This window comes from Stegodyphus dumicola, chromosome X2 (assembly GCF_044657685.1).
Source record: "Stegodyphus dumicola isolate Sdum_Otavi_A_Nest chromosome X2, ASM4465768v1".
In the NCBI taxonomy this organism is placed as follows: Eukaryota; Metazoa; Arthropoda; class Arachnida; order Araneae; family Eresidae; genus Stegodyphus; species Stegodyphus dumicola.
Window position 1 is genome coordinate 159,168,653 of NC_140781.1, and position 25,174 is coordinate 159,193,826.

Below are 25,174 nucleotides of genomic sequence, written 5' to 3' on the forward strand. Positions count from 1 at the left end.
AATGTTTTCAAATTTATGTTAATTTATTGTTAATTTGCTCCTTTTTATTTAATGTTTATGATATTTTAATAACACATTATTTACTTAGTTATTATTAACTTAATTAATGTTTTCATCCCTTTATATTTTATTTATATACCAGTGATAAAGAACATCTTTATTAAATTAAGCAAATGAAAATAAAAGATACAATAATAAAAGCAATAAAATATTAAATCGATTCATAAATTACTTGCATGCCTTCGTAAAACAAAAGCTACCATAATCAGTCTGTTTATTATGCAAACAGATAAAAATTACATGAAATTGGTAAATTAAGTAGAAAATTATAGCCACAATTTACCATATTTCTTATTGCTTGAACTGAAGGATTTTATAAATTGTAATTAAAAAACATATGAATGCCGTTTAAAGAAAATAGCGATTTCTTAGCTTGTTTCAATCAAAAAGCACATTTTCAGTTCACAAAAAGCTAATAAAAAAAAAAAAATCTGCAAACAGAATATGTAATGAAAAATGTTAAATCAATTATCTGTATTGTGAAACTGTAATATGTCTAAGTAAATGAGTGAAACGTTTGATTCCTAATAGCAAGGGAATCTGCAAACTTTCTTTAATGCAAGGAAATTAAAATTTATATGAAATTTTACTAAAAATATTTAACACTGGTCCTATGAATTATCTGAATTTAAAGTTCTCTGTTTTCCTCCTGACACTGAAAATAAACTTGCTCATAAATTTATACCATGTGTAAATACCATTAGTATTCATAGCATAAGTGAAATTTAAAAGAATGAATCGCTGATTTTTGTCACTATTGACTTTTAACTTTTCACTTTTTATTTGCCACTAGGATGAATTCATAATTGATTAGCACAGTTTATTTACTGATTATACTTGGAGATAAATTATTGTTTTATATACATCAATAAAGCAAAATTGAATTAAGACTTTAGATTGTAGACTATTAAAAAACTTTATGTGGAAAAATTACCATATCACCATTCAGACCTTAGATCTGATGAATTTTTAATTTTTATTGTGTACATTTCATTATTTTACATGCTGTGTTTAATTACATATTAATATTCAAATACTATAAGCATTAATAATTACAGTACTTTTGAATCATTGTAATTCTAACTCACATTCTTAAATACATTTGTTTAAAAAATTTGTTTCAGTATCATGCCGTAAATGAAAACTTAGAATACATCCCGGTCTCTGAGTCTATTCTATGCTCAAAGTTTTTAGACTCCATACAGTTGACATTACAGCTGTTTTATTATGAGACAATGGTTTAAATTTGAGGTGATTAGTGGCACCTGAGGCACTGATCATTCCACATTTATCCTGTACAGGATTAGTATTTATGAAAAGTGCCATACTTCATATACCTCAACCGATGGATCCACAATTAAGTGAGGTACTGGACTTGTTGTTGGAATCTAACCATTTTGCACTCTATAATGCAGTGGGAAGAGATACTACCAATTTTGATAGTGAATTTGAGGCTATATTTATTGCTCTGAATCAATTAAGTGCTGAGAAGAGTAATTTCCCTAGGGCTGTTATTTTGTCAGATAGCAAAGCTGCTTTGTAGGTTACCTCCAACAATAAATTTTGCATTTCAGAATGAATTTAATAGTGCAAGAATCTTCTCAACACTCTGGCTGACAGTGGATTCCTGCTCATTATGGCATTGAGAGAAATGAAAGCTGATTTCCTGACAAAGAAGGGAACGACTGTTCTACAAAACCACTAATAACCATATAAATTTTAATTCTGCAAAACTCTAATTAAATTAGAATTTAAGAGGTTTGTCACCTACCTATCAAATGCAGCTAAGGGAAAGGCCTGGGAGTGTTTCACTAGGTCAAAGCCAATTATTCCAGATTTTTTTCTTACTGTTGCAGCGGCGTTATTTTAGTCTTTTGACTGGGTACGATTGTCTGAATGAATGCCCATCTTTTTTAAAGTAAGGACTCTTCAGTCTGTACTCTCTGTAACTTTGGACAGTCCATTGATAAGGAGCATATTGACAAATGTACTGCACTATTATCTTTTAATTCTATTATTCTTAAGTATTGGGAAGCACGATCAAGTCTAATGGCATAGTGGCCAAATGCTTGGCATTTGTATAAATAAACAAACATTTCTTGGAAATTGAGTCTCGCATATATTTTTTGGAGAATTATTTTTAAGTCATATTGAGTATTTGCACATAATTACTGTTTTGTTCTTACTGTTTGTTGTTTAATTACTTTAATAATGCGTCAAGTCATAACTGTCATTATAAATTAAATAATTTATGAAATAAATCATAGAAAAACTAATCATCGGTTATTCATTTAAATCTGCTTACATGTTCTATTACTACCTGTTATCAGTATGATTAATGTCATGATGAAGGTAGTAGGTATTGTTTTAGAAATTACTGTAAATGCAGAAGTAAATTATGCATCAAATTATAAAAATATTGGGTGTTTATTTTTACATATGCACAGAAGCACACATGCAGAAATACCCGCATATATAAATTGAATATGAATATGTGAATTTTATTTATTTTATTGAAATTTTTGAAAATTTTGTTATGTGTATTTCCTGTTAGAGGTTAGGCCACCTTTTATAATGTTATTCCGATTTATTATTGTCTTTTACCTCTCTATCTATCTATATACATAAAAGACTGATTTCAAGAGGAATATATGTCTTGATTGGTTATCATATCTGAGGGAAATGGTGTAGGGGATTATTTATTATGTCATTATATTAAAAGTGAAAATATACTGTAGTTAAAAGTTTGAAACCTGTATTTTTTGTAAGAGAAGTTAAAATTTATTTAAACAGTGGTGTAATAATTAAAAAATAAACAAAGAATAAATTAAATTGTCCTGTGTAATGCTTCAAACAGAACTTGTCAAAGGAAACATCTTGAGGCCAGGCAGCGACAGGTAGCCAACCCATGTATTAAGTTCTTGTAAACTTTGATTTAAAATATCATGCGTATCATTTTATTTGTTTCTATGATGTAATGAGTACTCACCTCTATTATAGAAGCTGTTTAGAATGGTGTCCATTTACTCGCAAGCATTGCTGGCGTCGTTTCAGGAAATTAGCATTCACATGGGGCAGACACAAAAAATAGTCACACACACTCAGATCTGGTCAATATTTACATTTATAAAAGATTAAATCGCCAAACAACTCTCTTGTAGCATGCAAAGAAGTGCCAACAATATGGGCTACAACAGAATTTTGTTTAGTGTGCATATTGTCTCTCATGATCAGACAGTTGTTCAAAAAATGGTGCGAGTATTTCTGTATGATATCTCTCTGAATTTACAGTGTCAGGAAAAAATATGGGTCCTATTATTCACCTTGCAATTACAGCACTATACCCCGATTTTTTTAACATGCAAAGAAGCTCATGAATTAGTCGGAGATTTTCTGTACTCCAACGCCTATAGTTTTGTGAACACACATAACCTTGTAAATTAAATCAAGCTTTGTCCAAGAAAGTTATTAAATTGGTACCAACAATAATATCAGCAATATTCTGCAAAATCCAAGTGTAAAAATTGACACTATATAGATCATCTCACGATCTTACTTCTTGAATTACACACACCATGCAGGGTTTCAAATGTAATACTTTAATAGCTGTGTAGGCCGAGGCAGTTAATATTTAATGGCAGTCAAAACTGGTGCATGGTTATTGATAATCCAGTTGTATTTCTGTTCCTTACTAGCAAAATTTGTAATGAGGTTGAGAATCCCTTTCAGCTTTTCAGAAACTTAAAGTCACTGTCTTTTACAAGGTTCTTAGTGCCACTGGCGATGAATCTGAACTTTATCCATGTCTTGTGAAATTTAGGAAGTGCTCATAGGTTTGAAAACATGTTGAAAATGAAATTTTAAGGCTATGGTATTATGCTGTTATTTTATTCTTGAGGACAGTTAAACTTGAATTTTATTTTATTTTTTTTATAAGTAATAGCATTTTGAAATTCTTTTTCAATAATGTTGTGATAAAGGACTTTTCAAATAATACTGAGGTTATTACTGGTGTTGTCTATTTTGGTGATGATGAATTTTTGTCACGGTAGATTATTTTTACTAGAAACTACTACTTACTATTTTACTAGACTTTTACTAGTTTGCTGGTAGGGGAGATGTTATGTTTGGAGTTGCTAAAAATCACTACTTTCCATTCTAAAATGCCATAGTGGGCAAATTAATTTTGTAGCTGGTAGAAACTATAAATGTGTTCAAGTTATTTTCGAAGTTGTTGAGACAGAACTTTTTGCGAACTTTAAAAACTGGTCGAAATTTGGTTCTAAGTTGCATTAATTGTCTTAAAGTTGGGTCTTCCTACTGTTGGCTAAGTAATTTCTTCACTGAGTTTCAGTACTTCACTGAAAAAAGCAATCTTGTAACTCAATGCTGATTTTCTGTTAATCGATATATTTACTCATTCAGGCTCAGATGTGCTTCATACTACAATCAATTTGTAGTTTAGATAAAATGTTCTTAACAAAAAACCTTACACAATTATTATTTCCATTACACTACACGTTATTAAAGTATTCAATAATTACATAGTTTGCAAATTATTAATTTTGTCACTATGCAAATATAATTATGTAGATTAGTTCTCTGCTTTATCTTAGCTATTTCTGATTATTTATATTAAAGCCTGAATGCTTAAAATTGTAAGAACAAAGTAATTTTGAATTTTGCATTTTCAGAGAAAATATAAAAATGTATTTCATTTTCTCAGAGCCAAGCCACATAAATTAAAAGTGTGCAAGGACTTTCTGGCAGTTGAAAAGGCTGGTTGTGTATCTTTATTTTGATTGATTTTTCTCATATGTAGCATTAATGCAAGCTGCTTTCTTTGAGTTCCTTAGTGAAGTCATCTTTCCTCACGGGTAAAAATAGCCAGAGTCTGCTTTATCATAGCCAAGTTATACAATTTAAAATCTTGCTGCTCTCAGTTGAGATTATCTGAATCATACAGCAGTTTTTTTTTTTTTTTTTTCTATTTTGGGAGGTTGTTGTTATTGAATTCTAGTTATAAATTTAAAATGGCTTAGAACTTTAAAAAAAAAAAAAAAAAAAAAAAAAAAAAAAAACGAAACCTTTAGATTTGGACTATGAATTTTCCTTTCTTTTTTTTTTTTTTTGTTGCACCTAATTTTTTTATGTCCCCAAGAGTAGTTAGTGATATTCATTGAAAGCAGGCTGGTTTTCTTCAACCAAAAATCCAATTGCCATCATCTTTCACTTAAATGGAGTGACAGAATACTGTTCTAAAATGCAAATAAATGAGTGGAAATATTAAAAGAAAATTTGATTTTATTTCTGCATTTTTTTTATATGCATCTGTGCTTTATTATTAGATTTGTTATAGAAGTGCAAAGGTAATGAAATCTTTCTGTCTGATCTATTTATTTTAAAAAAGTGTTATATGTTTATATCAATGTTCCAAAAGTTTATATCAATGTTGCAGAACTGCTAATTTATTTATTCATTTGTTTGTTTATAGTACTTTTTAAAAGTTAGAAATATGCTAACATTCAGCCTTGTTCCTATTTTAATAAAATTCCTTTGGGTTTCATAATTAGCTAAGTGTGATTTATACATTCTTAAACATTATGAATGATATCCAGGATGAAACAGTGTTTAGTAGTTAACAGGGGTCTGTTTTTTCCTCTCTTCAGCTGTTTTTTAAACTAGGAGACCTTTGTTAAATTAAAAATGAAAAACTGTGTGAAGCTTTTAGTTTTTATTTTCTTCACGCCAAATGCTGTATTAAAATCAAAGTACAATTAAAGCAAAATAATTATCTAAAGAATGTGATGAAATAAAAAACTGCAAGGTGTGATTTGCTGCTTAAATAAGTGATAAATTATCACTGATAAATTACTTAACTGTGTGATACTTAAACTCTACTGATAAATTAATTAATCAGTAGTGGCATATTACTTAACTAAATATTGCAATTCAATTTTTGAAGCAGGTTTGACAATCTAAATATATTTTTGGAGTGTTGTATTGAATTAGTACAACTAACTGAACTCCTTCAGTGTTTGAAATGACAAAGTCTTGAACAGTAAATGAAAGTAATGTCTCTTCAAGAGAGATAAGCAATAATTAGCAATTCTTTGCTTGGGTAAATAATGTAAGAAAATAATGTCTCTTCAAGAGAGATAAGCAATAATTAGCAATTCTTTGCTTGGGTAAATAATGTAAGAAAATAATGTCTCTTCAAGAGAGATAAGCAATAATCAGCAATTCTTTGTTTGGGTGGAATATTAATTTGATTAACATTTTCTTGTCCTTTGCTTATGGTAATGCAGAATAAACTTTACTGGTTTCAAGTACAACATACTCTCATTAATTTAAAATTTTATATATCCGTAGAAAAGTAAAGTTAGAAAAGAGTTAAAATAAAAAAAATATTTTAGGAGTATTTAAAATTTTTTTAATAGTTTTGCTACTCTCTGATTTGAATTGATGACAGTCTACTATGTGTAGTGCAGTTTTGGAAGTGGTGTACTGGGAAACAAATTCATTTCATAAGTAAGAGTCGTAAGATATATTTTAAATATTTAAGAAATGAAGTATAAATTGTAATTTGTATTGTGCATGCCAATGAAAAGATTTAAAATTATTCTGTAAACTGCATTTTGTTTATTTAATAAACATGCTGTGCTTATATATATATATTATTATTTTTTTAAAGATACTATGAGCCTTTGGTCTGAAGATGAGTGTAAAAGTTTTGAGACTGGTCTGAAATCATATGGAAAAGACTTCCATTTAATTCAGCAGAATAAGGTAATTTTTTACATTTAAATCAAGGGAAATTTATGTAGAATTCTTTTTTCTTACAGTAGTTTAGTATATTTTGCATAGTTAGAATGACTTGAATTAATTGTTTTTGAGATTTATGGAGAAATAGTACGTATCTTAACTAAGTTTGCATCCAGTTTTTTCTTTAATAAGTAAAAGAAAAAGAGCCACATTTTTATAAGCTCTTTTTTTTAAATAATTACCATTTTTGAATCCAGTGCTTCCGATTTCGATTTATCTTTAGAACAAGCTGAAGTAGTTAACTATTGTCATATAATAATGATTTAATAAATACATGTGGTATTTCATCCTGGACATCATAGTTTCCTTTAAGTTCTTCCAGAGAAGTAGCTCTTTCAATACAGGTTAATTTCTTAACGAATTCAAGCTTATCAGTGGCTGAGTGTATAAGATCACCAAACACTGGTAGTTCAACCCAGGTTCAAAGCTCGGTGAATGGGCTGGCTACATATATATTTCTGAAGTTTTCCTCATGTGTAATATAGATATGCTGGTGTGGGGACTTTTTCTTACAACTGTAAGAAATGCTTTTAGATAGGTAAAAAAACCTAGGCCTCTTGCATTTATAAATGTGGATTTTACAAACTAAATTTCCATTAGTTTGCCAGAAAGCTAATACAAAATATTAAAAAAGAAAGAAATAAAGCTTTAAAATTTTGTTTTTTAACTAAAACATGGATTTTGACCTGTGGACATTACGTAAATCTGAATTGTATTTATATTTTATCATGCGTATGTTCTGATTCATTTCACCATACCAATTTTCCAGTCTGGGACAAGTTTTCCATTTTCACCATTCAAATACTCGATTTGTGACAGTATTTTTTACTATTTTTGAAGCCTAGTGAAAATTTCTGAGCTTGAGATTTCATCACAGAGTAAAATCTTCATGATTATCTTTTCTGTGATCTGGCCATTTCATGTTAACCTACTGTTCTTAGAGTTATCCAGGGTCCTATAAGTACAGTCCTAGAAGTTTTATAGAAATAACTTTTAGTTTTTAAAACTCCATAATTTAACCAAAATTTTCAAAAGATCCTTGATTTTACTTGTCTTACAAACTGTATAACAGGCTTTAGTTTTATTTATTAATTTATCAATGTCAAGCTAATTGGAAGTACATTGTATGGAAAGCAAATTAACTTTTATAATAGTTGCTAATGTAAAACATCTTTTTGACAGTAGTATTAAATTTTATACTCTCTACTTCTCTTGTCACTTAGAAATGCAAATGCAAACATTAACTGTTAGATAAATAATGCACTCAAATTAATAGCACATGAAAAATATAGTGTTCATTATCAATAATAAAAGTTCATTTACCTTTGGTGTTATTTCACACTGAAGAATTCTCTGATTTTTTTAAAATTTTGCTTGCATAGGGTTTTTGTTTGGATGTGAGCTAACTGCTCACTACCCAACAACCACTGAATTATCCTGATAGATCTCATAAATGAATAGCAACAGACAATTGTATGTTTCATGTTTTTATGCAACACTAGTTTTTTTTTTTTGACAACATTGTAAATATTGGTGCTGCATAAAAATAATTTTTTATAGACATAGCCTTTGGCTATCTCTTTTGCATACATTTCATATTCATAAAAAATATAAAATGTGAAAAAATAAAAGCATACCAAGGCATCACACTTGTGCTTTATGAATTAAATCAGTCTGTGTCTATTGTTATGAACCTTCATTAGAATTAAGAAATTCATTAATCTGTGGATTGTGTAGCACATAAATCACTGTAAATTCTCAAGTTTTAATAGCTCTATACTTTCTGAGGCTGAATGAAACCTGTGCTTATCATACTTGCATCCTTCTTAGAAGAACTTTGTCTTTATTTGTAATATCTTTTATTTTTTGGTGAATCTCTTGTTGCTGAATTCACACAGAGACTCTAAATTTATGTGCTTTGTTCTTTCTTACCATAGGTTCATTTCTTGCCTGAGGCTGTCCTTAAAAGTAGTAATTTGCCTCAGAGGGAATTTTTGTTTCAAGCAACATAATAATGAACATCAGAATGAATTGCTTTACAAACAATTTCATTATTACTGATATAGATATTGGCATCTAACATTCATTTTTAATATAGTCATTCCTTTGTCTGTGACTTCACCTTGAGAGAAAATACATTGCTTTAGATTCAAAACATAGAGTTCATCATATATCTCACCATTTTTTTCATTCACATTTTATCAGTTTTAAAATTTTTACATTATCCTTTCCTGTAGAAGAAGCTGAAGGTTGTTGCTGAGTTGAATATTTTCATGTCTGTCAACTAGTTTGAAGTATGATTACTAGTATGATACTAGTTTGTAGATTACTAGAAATATTATTACTAGTATGATACTAGATACTAGTTTGACTAGTTTGAAGTATGATACTAGATACTAGTTTGACTAGTTTGATACTAGTTTGAAGTATGAACTTCAATTATGAGTTGTGTGAAGGTGCACACTCCTAATCCTGATTGTATACTGATCATATAACCCTGATTGCCTTGATTGTATTTTTAGTGCTTCCCATACTTCAGTATTAAATGCATTATACTTATACAGATTGCACGTATTTCTTGGTTTTAAAGTTGAGTTCTCTTTTCCTTTCACTTTGTTTGCAAAAATAATCATTTGTAGAATTTTTTTTTTTTTTTTTTATAATAGGGATAACATACCACATTTTCACTATTTCTATTCTGGCTATTAGGTTTTGCCTTATGCAAAGTCTGTCATTTGCCTTTTTATTTGCTGGTGATGTCAGGAATGGACTCTTGTTCACTTTGACTGAGAGGTGCTTCTTCATTGATAAGCCTTGCTATCGAATTTGATAAATTTTGTGACAGCCAACCCTGTCTGAAAACCCTATATTTTAATATTAAAATTCCTGAAATATTTGTCATGATTGTAGCATTTTTTAAATATTTTCACATGTACATTTGGTCTGATTGGCTTGATGATGTGTTGCACAATATTTTCATTATTGTTAATTCAGAGTTGATGGAATTCGTGTAACATTCAATCAACATCATTAACAAAACTGAATTTTGTGCAAATCCAGTTTTTTATTTGGAAATTGAATCTAATTTTCCCATCATATCTTTAGAGGATCTAGCTTAATTTTCACAACTGCAGAAAATTTAATTTTCACAACACAGAACCTAACTGCAGAAAGGGTTTTATAAAATGTTTTTTAAAGTGCATTGTTTGTCTGCATAACCTGTTAACTATTTATTGAACATTAAGTAAATTAAAAAAGGTATGTCAAATAATAAGCATGTATTGCAGGCAGTTGCGCTTAGTTATTCGCAATAGAATATGAACTGATTTAAAAAGTTTTACTGCTAGATAACAGTTACCAGAGTAACTGTTGCTATGATAATAATTAATATAAAGTATCCTTTGACCAAAAAAATTAAACTTGGACTTTTTTTGCTTTTTTTAGATTTGACATAACAAAGTATGACTGCACCTGTATATATGTGTATGTGTGTATGTATACACATATACATGTAAGATAAAAATACGTAAAACAAAATTGTAATTTAAATTTCAGTATCTCCTTAACTCTTCATTTTAATTTGGTTCTCTTTCTATTCCAAAAATAGTAATGTTTATAATAAAGCTCTCTGAACTGCACCATTTTTAGATGAAGCAGGTAATATGAATTATATAATATTTGTAATATTTCGCAAACCAAAACACAAACAGCCAATAGTAATTTTAGAGAGTTATTTATTAGTTAATAAAAAATCAAAAGTAATTCATTCTGAACTAAAATTTCATCTCGAACACATCATGCTTTGTTTCTGCTTCTCCTGCCAATACAATGCTGTTGTGCTGCTTTCTTCTTTTTGCCACAATATCAGAAATGTAATTGTTATGTTATCAAACACACACAATTAATGTGTCAAATTATTTCTGACTGTAAATGGTAGACTAAAGTAAAAGGAATGTTATATCTGCTATGACTATGACTTCCAAGCTTCTTCATTATGGATCAACATCAATGTAATTAATTTGTGCATATTGTTGTCTACAACTTCTCTACATATGTATAAAATTATTACTTAATTAAGTTAAATTAAAACTAAGAATGAGCTAAAAAGTTGAAATTTAATCAAGATATTAAAAATAAGTAAAGTTAGTGGGAACATTTAAGTTAATGTGGACTGAGTTGGAAAAGTAATCATGTAAAAATATAATAAAATACACATTACAAATGTTAAACACAATAAGGGAAACCCGTGTCATCACTGTCAGATTCAAACTTTCTCAAGAGGTGGAAAAATCTAACCTAACACCAATATCACTTATTTTTTTGGCATAGTCTCTTATGTTTCTGTTCATTTCCAAATAGTAGAGGTACAGAACTTAAGTATTTTAAATTATTTGCAATTCTGAAAATTAAAAACACCACTTTTACATAACCAGTTTGCTAAAACAAAAGTAAAGCAACCATAATTATTCGAATAGAAATTCTTTGAATTAAACATTCATTGAGTAAGGGAAGGGGGGAAGGCTAAACTGCCTAAAAAAAAATTCTGTACATGGAAATCTGTTAAGAGTGATCTCCCCAAATGGGATTTTATACAATCTGGAATTAATTTAAATTAAACTTTCATCTAATTCAACTAATTTATATCAAAATAGAAAAAGAATTAATTAAATAAGCCAAGAAAACATGTACTTTCGCCAAGCTGAATATGTTTTTTTTAAGTGATAAATGTTTTTTTAGGAAACAAAAAGTAATTCTGGCAGTTTTAATGTTGTCAAGAAATATTGGTGAAAGAAGTGTCAAATATTTTAGCAAAAAAACTAATTTTGCAAATGGAATAAGTAAATTAAATTTTGGTGAATGCTAGAAAAAAATGAAAAAAAAAAAAAAAGTATGTTAGAACAGAGTAGTCGTCACACATTTTCAGCTTCAAAAGAGACCTTTTCAGAAATTTGAAGTTTTCTATTTTTGTCAAAGTATGGTTCCAAAATTTAAGAGAAATTTACAGACAATTACAAAATTCACATTAATAGTAGATCTATCTCTGTACATACATGTGCACGAATGTACAGATAGATATTTCTTTTAATAATGATTTCCCTCCCCCTGAATAGATACATTTTTTTACCAATTTGCAGCATTATACCCATCCTGAAGTACTAGCATTTTGTATGTGTCTGTGTGAGGATCATGCGGAATCATCCTGAAGAGGTATCCCTACAAAATCTAACTCATAGAGGAACTGAAATAAAATAACTTTGAGAAATATGAATTTGCAAACTGAACTTTTCAAGTGATAGAAAACAATGCAGACTGGCTGTTAGACATACTGTGGACTAATAAAATGTGCTTTGTGCTTAATTGAAGTGTCAAATGCATATAAGAGCAAGGGAGAACTCACATGTGGAGTGTGGAAACTTATGTGCATCAGTCAAAGCTGACAGTGTAATGCAGATTCACCAAGTCATTCATAATCTTTTTCTTTCAGAAAGTCCACAGCATACGGTTCAAATAGATTGTTTCTTCACAGTTGGTAGTTATGTAATACAATTAAGAGACAGCATTATTTCCATGTTGCAAGAGAGGCAAGTGCTCCATGATGAAACTTCATGGAGGCTCAGATCTTGTTGCTCTTTGCTGCTCAGATTCATTTGAGCATGTGCTGCAATGAACATTTGACAATGGCAGTATCCTCCACCACTCTTTATGCCAGTTGTCCAGGTTTCCGAATCTGATATTTTGTGACTTTTAGTTGTGGGTTTGCTTAAAGTCACAGGTGTACAGAGGTCAGCTGATGTTATTGGGCATATGAAGTTATTCTTCATCATGTACTAGAAATTACAGCAAAACCTTTTTGATGCTATGCCAAGTATTATTCCATGTATGTTGGCCATCCACCTGAATGACAGCCATGACACTGAACACTGTAATGCTAGCTACATTATGAATTGTGCTGCATTACTGTATGTACTTCTGACACAACTGAAGTACCACCTGTTAGTGGAAAGTGTAACTATTCTGACAAAAAAAAAATTGTAAAAAAAGTCCTTATCTTTCTGTGCATTTCTATGAAAACTGCTTTGTGGTACTATAATTATTGAATTTTTACTTTGATCATCAGTGTTTTAAGAGTTGGGCACTGTAAATAATGCTTCAAAAGGAATCTGTTATAAAGCACAGTAGGTGGTACATATTGTTGGTTATTGGTATAGAGGATTGGAAGAACTAGGGAGTGAGGTTAAGAGTGGCTGTGAGAGAAAGAGTGGTTATGGGGCATGAGCCAATAAATGATGGTTACCTGGGAGTAAGGATCCTGTAGGATGCACTTGAAGGGGCAACCAGAAATGTCAGTATGCTCATTGAATTTCTGTGCTTAGATTGTACCTTTTACATTGAGAATAAGCCTTTGGTTAGTTTTGTTATTTATTTTATAAAATAATGTTTTTATTTACTTTTTAAGTTATGCTTCCTAAACACACTTGGGCTTAGAATAGGTACTTCAGCTAGTGTTTGTATAATTGATAACTAAGTTATAATGGTATATAAAAAAATTCGTTTTATTTTTATTTTTAAGGTTAGAACTAGGTCAGTCGGAGAACTTGTACAGTTTTATTATTTATGGAAAAAAACAGAAAGGCATGATGTCTTTGCTAGTAGAAATAGAATTGAAAAGAAAAAGTATGCCTTGCATCCTGGAACAACGTAAGTTTTTTTTTTTTTTTTTTTTCCGGTAAACATTCCTGTGCATGATTAGTTTAATGCATTGATCTTAGGTTTAAAGGAGTGTTTTATTGCTCCCCAAATTATGAATTGCTTATAAATTGTGAGATAATGATCAACCATTTAACAGAAAGAATTTTTATTCTTTTACCAAGGATTTAATACAAAAGTACAGTTGAGACAGGGAAATGTGAACTAATAAATGTTAAAGATATATTTTGTAATTCTAAATTTTCTAGCATGATTTCTGTTCAAACCTATAAAAGAGGATTTTTTGTTAAAATATTTGTGTAGTTCTGACCCAAGTAAAGTTAAATGAGTGATGTCGTCAGTGGCCTTGAGCAGAACAGATTACTTTAGCATAAAAAAATAATAAAGGGCAGCATAGCCTTTTTTAAAGTATGAATTTTCAAATTCAAATATTTATAGTTACTGTTTGTGAAAGGTGTGTATTAAACATCAAGCTCTGACTTGAGCATTATATAAGAAGAGTACTTAAATTACATGCATTTTTAAACTAAACTAGATTAATGTTGTCACTATGTTACATGAGATCAAGGTTTCTGTTTTAAGTGAATGGCATTCATTCATTTTCTTATCATAAGGAACATCAGTCTGGTCCTTTGACAGGTTATTAAATTTAGGACTAGTACATTGGGAAATTAAAAAATACTGAAGTACAAAAAATAACCCAACAAATATAAGGAAGCTGTGAAAATAATCATGGAAATTGGCCCCATGGGGAAACTGTTGTTGTGTTTATCAGCGATGAGAATGTTTAAAATCAGAATGGCAATGAAAAGTAGAAAATAAATTATGAAAAATATCATAAAATGCTTGAAGTGCAATGTAAAGTGTGTGTTATAGGTAATAAAAGTATGCTGTTGAATAAATAAATCCTTTTTTCAGATTTTGGTATTCATTGGGTGCTAAACTGTAATATGATTCATTGCAGGGCTAAATTGTGATGCTATTTAATGCAAAGCTAAACTGTGATGCTTTTTTATGCAGAGCTAAGCTGTGATGTTATTTAATACAGGAATATATGACTTAAAGCCGTTAAGTATAAATTTAAGTATAAATACGTTAAGTATAAAATAAAATATGTACAAAGAATAAAATTGCAAGTAATAACAGTTAATGTTTGGAATTTTGTGTTCAGAAATTCCGATTGATGTGTTCTTAACATTGCCAGTATTTGTGTGAGTTCAGGTTTGTATTAAATATGTGGACAAAGGGATTGATTTAAATTTCGACCTTTTTTTAACTTTTATTTCACTAATACATGTGGAATTTATGGGATATGTATGAAATTCAAATAAGGTGGAAGGGAATTCAATGCATTTTGTGTATTTATATGTAATATAACTCTCAATTTATTATTTAAATTCTTTTATGTAATATAACTAATTTATTAAAGATATTTCATGGGGAAAATATTGTTCTGCAAATTAATTGCATTGCATTTTTTTAAGACTGCGGATTTTACTGCATGTTTCTTTATATCTAGGAAACTGGTGAATTAGTATTTTCTCAAATTTTGGATTAAAAATTACTTTAATCCTAATTTAAAATGATCTGTAATATTTTTATTTTGTCCATGAACATTCATTAAAATTTATAAAACTCTGTATCCTAAATTTAATATTTAGAGTAGCTAATTTTCGTGGTATGAAAGGTATAAAAATTTCATGGTATAAAAATTACAACTATTTTGTCTTGGTTTGAATTTTCTACCATATTATATAAAAGTTTCAGTTTTCCACTCCAGAGAGATTTAAATTGTTTTCGCTCTGTGCATAAATGTGGGTGTTCAAAGATTTAAAACACAGCATATTATATAAGTTAAATTATTTAAAATGCAGTATTATATTGTAATTGTAGTTAATGGTAAGAAAACTGGTGTTTTTGAAACATTTTTAACAAATTTAAACTGAAAGCCTTCTTTCTGTAGGTAGTGTTTTATTATTAACCAGTTTTACATTGTAAAATCAAATTTGTTATAGACTGAATGAAGAAAATGAATAGAAGAAATGAGAAATTGAAATATGAGTTGGTTTGGCTTGGTCAGGGAAAAAAATGCTTTAATTAGAATGTAATTTTTTTTTTATTTTATAAACTAGAGAGATGACTGCATTTTGAGTAAAATAAGTATACATTTTTTATAGACATTTTGAACTAATGTAATATTACCTTCTATAAAACCGTAATTTTTTTTAATCTTTCTTATTTTATGTTATAGCCACTCTTTTTTTCAAGAATATCTGTTGGTAGCACATGGTTTCAATCTGGCAGTTTTGATACTTGTAGGAGTAAATGATAATTTGAATAGAAGGGCACATTTATTGTTTAGGGTGATATATGTATTTACATATTTACAGTTTAGGGTTATATCCAGCAATCTGAAAACTGTGGTTGCTAATAATTGAGTTTTGTAGTTTCTAAATCTTGTTTCATTCATGGCATATTGAGATTAAGTAGTTGAAGACTTTGACAAAAATTTAATTGATGTTTGATCCACAAGGAATTACATTTTTGATCATGACTCTTTCTTATAGCTGTTTCAACTTATTCTTAAATCCATACCTATGTGTTTCTTATATCCTGTTCAAGATTCTCTTATGCTTTTTATGCATTATGTGACATTAAATAAGACCCATAAGAGTATGTGAATTAATATTTTTAAGAAGTAGAAATAAAATATGCTATAGAAATTCCAAAATAATAAGAATCGGAGGCTATAAGTTGAATGCTGTGTAGCAGTCGTATAGTCATTTAAATAGATTTGCCTCCCTTCTCCCAAGTTTGATTTGTCTGGTCTATTTTAGTATGGTTTTGGTTACACTATTCTTACTGGAATTACTTTTAATTTATCAAGAATCTTATGATGATGAATTTACTTATTAATCTGCATCTCATGTAGTAGTGGAATTGCTATTCTATTTACTTTAAACTGTACTTGCTTTGCATCATAATTATGCAGTTGATTATGTGTAAAAAAATGCCCTTTTTAGAATTAACGTTCCATTCGGTATAAGATAATTATATTTAGCTTCATGAAGTTCTTCTAAATGCATACATCTTTTATATAAAGTAAAAATATTCTGCTTTTGTATCTCCCAACTGTTTTTTTCCCTTTGACTATGAATATAAGAGTGATGATATGTTATGCTGAATTATGACAAAAGTTGAAATGTTGATATTTTGGGACAAAATGCTATGTTAGAACCAAATCTGAAAGCTAAATTGCTCCAGAAGTATTTTGTTCAGATTGTGCATCATATTTAGAAAAATGATCATTTCATTTATTTTAGTTCAAATTTTGCTATAGAAATATCATCTTTAGATGTTTCGACTGCAAACAAATACTGCATTAGTATAATGAAGACAAGAACATTATTTACAAGGAATATGCAAAATGGAATGTGAAAATTTAGAATTATGGGCACATAAATCTTATAACTGAGATAATGTAATTGTAAGGATAAAGCTGCATTTATATTAATTGTAAATTGTTTGTTCTCTTTGTAACCTGGTAAATGATGTACATTCTTGTTGCTCAGGAAGAGTCTTTTTAATGTACAAAATATTCTGTGTTGAAATGTGATATTCAGCGTTATTGAACGAGATCAGTGTTTTAGAAATTATAATTAATTTCTTACAAGACTGGCATTTTCAAAATGCAAAAACTATTCTGATAACACTATATGTTGCTTCTGAACTCTTTCAATTTGTAAAACATGTTATTAATTATGATCTGCTGTAATTTTAATAACATCATGGCACAGTGGCCAGGTTATGTTTTATAATAAAATCACAAAAGTATTCTTTGACCATTATTTGATGGATGCAACGTAAATTTAAACATACAGAGTGTAATTTACAACTAGAACACACCCACAAAACAATGAATATAGAACAACTGAATACTGTCACATCAAAAATACAAACATCATAGCACTTCTTCTCCCCTTCCCCCTAAGTGTAGTAGTTTGCAAAACTTTTTTCTTACAGTATGTTGATGTGCTTTCATCTTAATTTCAAGTTGAAGATCGTGGGATTGTTCAATAATAGTAAGTTAAATAGCAGAGCACAATTTATGAATTTCAACAGGACCATATATGTAATCTGGGTGAGGGATTGTTGATGGACATCTGTGATGCATTTTATTGATATGTAGTCTCACAGTTGCACCAACGGGAGTCTAAACCTTGTATGACATAGGACTTGTATGCTGTTCTGTAGATGGTGTCCATATTTGCCCTTTTGATATTTGTGAGTATAAGCAGGATTGTTTTGACTGAAAGATTTCAGTTTGGGACTGAAAGGTCTTTATTTTAAAAGGATCTTTGGTTGGTGGTTTCTAAGTCGGATGCATAATATTCAGATCTGTAGTTGATCTTAGATGCTTTAATAATTTCAAAGATACTAAACATGTAGAGTTTGGTAGTGTGATATGCTGTCTCAGCAAGAAATTAGCTGTAAAAATTTACAAATTTCTCCATAATATGTAGTTCAGAGAATATTTTGTAGACTTTAATATCTTTTATCTTTGATTATTTGCAAATGGATTATATGGTGCTGTAAAACCAGGTTTAAAGGAATGAAATTCTTATGAACATTGTGTGCTGTTTCAATGGATAACAAGTATCTCTTTACTCTCTAGTTGTGGTTGTTAATGAGATTGATGACATATGCTTAAATTCCAATCTTTTTCATGCTGAATCAACTACAATTAAGAAATTTTGACCTTAGAATGGTCCAGCAAATTCAGTATTTAAAAAGGACCTTAGAGAACATGTAACATCCCTAGGTGAATTATTCTAATACTATGGTCAACAATAACCAAATATAAGGTTAGAATAACCAAATCGCTTTTTTTTTCTTCCTGTTCATTGAGTTATCCTTTCTTTAGTGTATGAGTACTTCGTTGTGCTTCTATATTAGGTTGTCATTTGTGGGACTCGGCATGTTTAAGCAGCAGCAGTTCTTTCTGTTAAGTGTATGATGAAGCTGGAATTAAAGGTGATATTAAGTTTAGCGACTGACGACCTGCATTTTCTCTGTTCCATACATTATGAAGCATTAATATTCTTGAAATTCAGCTCATAAGCATTTTTCAGTTCAGAAAAACAAAAGCTGAATAATAATCAAAAATTAAACTGGAATATTTTCCCTGATAGTTTGGTTTAAAATTGGGTTATTAATATTCATTACAATATGAATAAGTTAAAAGCAAAATACCAATTTCTTCAATTTAAAGGTTTATCTCTTAATTTCAATGCAATAAGCAAACTTAATAATTTTTAAAAAAGGCTTTGATTTGAAGCAAAAGTAATTAAAATAAAAAGTTGAAATAATATAGCTAACAAAAAATTTCTACTTATCAACTTTGATTTCTTTGTTAACAATAATATATCAATTCAAAATGTTAACCGAGCGAAGTTATTTACTCTGAAATAATTTGTAATAACGGAAAATCTTCAATTCTAAGACACCCTAATTTTAGAAATGTTTACATGGGATTAAGAAGGGCTTGAAATGCTTAAGGGTAGTTTAGAATCAAAGAAATATGGCATGCTTTTTTATAATAAAATATGTATTTTATTTTGCATAATACATATTTTATTGTATATCTATATTATATGTACAATTTTTAAATTCATAAAAATAAATTCATCATTCGACTTATTTGACATTTTGGTTTTTAGCAAAAAAAGTTTATGCAAAAAAAAGTGAAGCCATATGAATTTTTTTAATTCTGATGTTGAAAGACTTAGATTTATTATTATTATTTAATGTATTGAGGCTTATTTATGAAAGGAAGAGGTACAAAAGATTAGAACAAAGAAATCTTTAGATAATTAATTTTAGCAAAGCACTCATAGAAAAGGCCACTCAAGATCGAGCAATAATAATAATAATAAGATATCATTAATTTGTATATTTTTAAAGAATAAAATTGATAATGATTCAAAGAGGGTTTTTTTGGAAGTATATATTGTGTTTAAATTTTTTACTTTCATCATTAAGAGCTCTAAGTGCAGATCCATCTACAATATCAAATTTAACACATAAGTATAATAACAAAGGCATTCATAATGATAATCTTAACAAAACTGAGAAGCCAAACTCTAAGCAGACTGCAAGTTATCAAGCTCCTGGGAAAAGAAAATTTGGCTGTTGGCAATTTGCTGGTGAATAGATTGCCTCTAGGCAACTGCTTCTATTTCTTCTGGTTGGCAATAATTAAGTTTGTTTTTGGGTTGGGGAGTAGGGTTAGGGCAAATATGCCCCAAATATTGAGTCTATATGGAATATGGCAATATAGAGTCTTTCCTTATTGATCATATTCTTTCCTCAAGCTTCCTTTCTATTCAGTCTTTATTTCCTTTCAATAATATTCACACTTCAATATTTAATTTTAAACTATAACTGCTAGAAAAGGAAGAATTGGTGGATGCACATGTCTTCTGCTATATCCAGTATTCTCACGCTAGTTTGAAAGCTAACTTAGTTTCTTGTCAGTTGTTATAGCTTTAGCTGCATTTACTGTCAGAAATAGTGTTAAATCCTTTCTTTTCTTTATATTCTACTCTATTGATACAGTAATTTGTAATTAGTTTAATAATGTGTAAGATGATGGTCAACTTGTATTTTGGAATACAAATGTATTCATTGAACATTGTATGGAGACAAGAAATTAAGCATACAGTATAATATTCAAAATTAGAACATAGCAGCAAAAGAGTAAAAATAGAAGTGAGTACTATCATATCATAGGTACAGCAGCAGTTTTAGCTCTTTCAAGTAGATAGATTTCTGGAAATTGATGCTTTTTAAACTGAGTGTGAAGTTTTTTATCCCCCTTCAAATCATTGTTGCTTCTGGTATAATACTTCACTAAAATGGTTAAGTGTTGTAATTGAATTTTGTGTGTTGTTTTTCTTCAGAATTTTGGTTCTGCATAGTTGCTACCATATATTCCGGCATATAATGCACACTTTCATAAAAGAAATAAGATTGCAATTTACGGATATGCATTATATGCCAAATATAAAAATGATAGATTTAAAAATGAGCATAAAAAACTAAACTTCTGCATGTACCTGAATGCTCTTTATTTCAAAGAAATGATGTATTTTATGAACTTATATCAGATAACATGAAAAGTTCATGTTCATCTTCCATTATATCTTGAGGCACATTATCGAATTTAGTTTCATCTTCACCATCACATTTACCCTGATCATCATAAATAAATAATCATCTTCTATTGCATTTAGATTGCTAGATGTATTGCATTTTTTAAATAAATTTTGAATAATGTCTGGTATAATTTCATTCCTTGCTTTTATTAGCCCCCAACATATTATTTCTAAACTGGCATGACATATTTGGCCTCTTTTTGTAAATATTTTTTCACTCTCTAACATCTACATATTCCACTGTCTTTTTAATTTCCTTTGAATGGTTTATTGATACATACATCTAAAGGCCAAATTAATGGCATTAATCCACCTAAAGTAACTGCCATGTCTGTGTGACACTCTTTTATCAGTTTCTTCATATCCTTTAGATGGGATCTGGACATGTCCCGAACTAAAAGACTATCTGGATTCTTTAAGACAACATGATGCTTTTGTCAAACATTTCTTATTCTTCATTTTCTTACATTGTCTTTGTATATTCATCCATTCTTATGAACATGAATGAAAATGCCATTTGGAAAATTACTTCAGCATTGTCTTCCTTTTTTGTACCATCTGCTAAACAGTACGGTGAGGTGAGATTTTTTTGTGAACTGTTATTGTTCCTTTCACATCAGTTTTATTTCCAATTATATCAAACATTAATGGAGTTCATCCTTTAACATCCTCATCCATATTTTCAATATGTGATAGTAAATAATTTTTGTTTATGCCTTCCTAGGTCGATAATATACTTCTGAAAACTTATTAATTTATTGACCAAATCTTATGGAAACCTTTTTTTTAAACTTTTTTCTCTTAGAACTAAATTATTCCCTGCCATAAATCGTCTGCACCAAAGTTATTTAAAAGCTTTCACTTTCATTTGCATTCTTTTTGCCCACTTTATAGCAAATAAATGTACACTGCTTCTTGTCTAGGACTCAGTTTGCAACACTTTCTTCTAGAATAGGTCATTTCATTATTCCTTTATGCAAAGAACATAATTACTTGGCATATTAATTATTGTGATTGATTTTTCCCATGCCAGTATGGAACTTTCACCATCATCAAACATTATTCCTGCAGCATGATTTCCATTTTCTTTTGGAAACTGAATGCCTTTGCATCTGGAACCAGCACTGTGTTTGTTTCGTTTAGCAGGAGCCATATTCACTACTAAAAGGAAACCAGATCCATTGTATTTCAACTAAAGCAATGCAATTTACGAGAGCCTTCTCTGTTCGCTCCAAAATCACAGCTTTAAATGACTGGAGAAAGAGAAAACATATGACTCATGATTCCATGTATCCATTCAGGTTAGAAATGTTTTCTTACCCCGAGCTGCATCCCTCATTTCTTGAAAAGCAGGAATAACATTCTTGGGTATAATTGCATTGAATACTAACCACTCTGTTTGCAGAAATATATACTCCCTCAAGCATTTCCCCCATATTGTTCACTTTATCGCCTGTCAATTCAGTATACCATTGTTTGAAAGCCTTGGAAAAAATATTCGAGTGAAGATTTGAAAAGATAGGAGCATTGCACATGTGCATTTCAGGTTTTTTCATAAAATAAATGATGTACGTTATAGGGAGAATGTACCTAAAAATGAAAAAAAAATATATATATAATTTGGAATTATAGGTGTTTGTTATATGTTGCAATAATATGGTATATGGATCTTTTCAAAGTCTTGCTAAAAGTTTAATCCAAAGCCATGCAATAAGACTGTCCTTGCAATTTAGCTGATAGATTCTAGTGCATCTTCTCTTCTCTAATTTTAGTTATTTTACTTACACCAGATTCATTGTTAATCTAATTGAAAGATGCAGTAATGTTGATTAATGTATAATTCTGTTACATCAGCAGATTCCTATACTAGGGCATGCAATAAGAAATATTCTTGAGTGATTTCACATGCCATATAAGTGTGGCATTACTTTTGCAAGAAGTGCAGACACTAATGAAATTCTTCTCAGTTGTGTGAGATTAATAAAAAGAAAGAAACAGAATTTAGGAACTGCTATCTCAGATAGATTTGGTTAGGGGTTGTAAAACTTTTTTTGAGCTCTGCCATGCTCTTTAACCCGTTGGATGTTTTAATTTCTAAGAATTGTTGATAAAAGAGACTAAATAGCCTTAAAATGATCATTCCAAATAATAGGTGTAAATTATGTACAATAGTTCATTGTTGGAAAAGTACTTCTGTCTTTCAGTTTTTAAACTTTTGTGGCACTAAAAATTTCGATAATGTATTTTTTTATTATTGAGAAAATATTGTATGCTTCCTTTAATCTCAACCAGGATATGTATATAAGTCTGAGAAAAATGTGAATTAATTTCCATATATCTTTTTTTGCAGTGTTTTTTAATGCTTTAGAGACATCAATTTCAGTTTATTTGGTGAACGTGTTTATAATATGAAGCAAAGCATTATTAACTGAAATTTCAAATTATTTCCTTAAACAAAATAGTTATATTGCAGAGATAATATTGCTTGATTATACCTGCAGTCCGATTTAACCTATGATTATACCTGCAGTCAGTTCGATCTTTGATCATGCTTTTTCTGTCCTTGGTGATTGAAATCACAATGTAGTATACAAATACAATATGTTACAACCATCTGAGTGGTATGGATATTTGAATCAGCTCATGAAGACCTGTATTAAAGAGTACAGTCAAAAGTCGTTAATTCGGTCACCCATAATCCGGACCTCAAAGCTACAAACTTTCATGCGCGTAAGACCTTTACGGCTGCGAATATGCATGTGCGTATGCGCAAAATACGTTGACGAATGCGCGTTTAATGTATAACAGACGGTATAAGCTAAGCTAAAATTATCTAATTCAGTTAATGTTGCAGATTGCGTTGTTTCTTAATCTTCGAATTGGATCCGGCTTATTATTTTTTGCAGACTGTTAGACCAATTTTATAAAAGTAAGCTTGAACTTTCGATTATGTCAAATAGAATTTCTGATATATACTTACTGATATGTAAAGGATCTACAAAACGAAAGTATGTTTCAAAGTCCATTAAACAAAAAGTGGAATTCTGCAAAAAATGGATAAAGGCATATCCTTTGCATATCTAACCATTCCGAAATCTGTTTATCAATTTCACGCTGCTCTGCGTGTGTGTGTGGGGGGGGGGGGAACGTCGCAGCGCGCAATGAACTGGAAGTTGATCTGTCAGCACTATCCTTAACTTCAGGGCAGATGTTTTTATTTTATTTGGCTTATAATTCCTTACTAAATGTAGTATTTCATCTCGATGTACTGCGTCTTTGATATGATTTAATTCAAATTCCTCGTCATTATAATTCGCTTCCGATAGCGAAGAAAGTGACACAGAGGTTATTGAAAACGAAAAAATTTCGATTGACAAATTACTCGGTATTCTTGACAGCAATTATAGGACGAACAGCGGAACTTTGTAACTGAAAAAAGAAATTATGTCTGTTTATAGAATTAAAGAGAAAGTATTATCACATAAAAAACGAAGCAACTTAAACAACTTGAAAAGAAATGTTTAATAAAGTAAACAAAAAAATATTAAGCTTTTCTTTGTAAATTTTGATACCCTTTAGATCATAATTGTTCTTTATTTCATAAATTACGGTTTTATATTTTTATTTTTATAATTTCTGCATGCCATCTTACCAGATTTAAATTGATGATCTATAATCCGGAAAAATCGATAATCTGGAATCTCCGAAGTCCCGTCGAGTCCAGATTAACGACTTTTGACTGTATTTGTTAACGAAGCTGTTTTAAACACAAGGCTGGGTTTAATAAGTTATGTTTTCTTGAATGGTGCCAATATTTCTTTTGATTTAATATTATAACATGGGGCAGAATCTGCATAAATCTCACTCAAATCTGAAGTATTTGTGTCAAGAGCATTTCAACCTTGTTAAAGCAACAAGTTCTAAAAAAAGTAAAAAATCTTAAGTTTCTCAGCATGTACTTTCAATATGCATGGAAGCAATGGGAATTTTTCTACAGTGGCTTCGAAAAGTTAAGCACACAATGCAAACTGACAATTTTCGAAAGCTTAGTTGAATTTGAGTGGCTAAAACTTGCATGCTAATGGCAGTATGCAAATAAGTCCTCTAAGTGGTATGGATTTTTGAATCAGCTCATTTAGAACTGTATTAAACAGCATTTGTTAACGAAATTTGTATAGTTCCTTATTTTAGTAAGCTTTAATTAATGTTCATTCGTTAAGGTGATATTTACATCATTAAAGAAAGTAAGAAAGCAAAATATTGTGAAAATATAAAAACTGACAAAAAAGATCTGATGACCGGATAAAGGCGATTATGTCACTTGGGGTTGATCCCCTTGAAAATCTTTGGGATGCTCTAAAGCA

General features: G+C 29.7%; 1 protein-coding gene across 3 annotated transcripts in view; it reads left to right on the forward strand.

The window, feature by feature from the left end:
• Positions 1-25,174, forward strand: part of LOC118181660 (mesoderm induction early response protein 1-like) — a 236,979-nt gene that overhangs the window by 180,412 nt on the left and 31,393 nt on the right. For all 3 annotated transcript variants that reach the window (XM_085808930.1, XM_085808931.1, XM_085808932.1), the window contains 2 exons: positions 6,755-6,849; positions 13,457-13,584. In XM_085808930.1, coding sequence (XP_085665056.1) covers positions 6,755-6,849; positions 13,457-13,584 — 223 coding nt within the window. The remainder of the gene's footprint in view (positions 1-6,754; positions 6,850-13,456; positions 13,585-25,174) is intronic.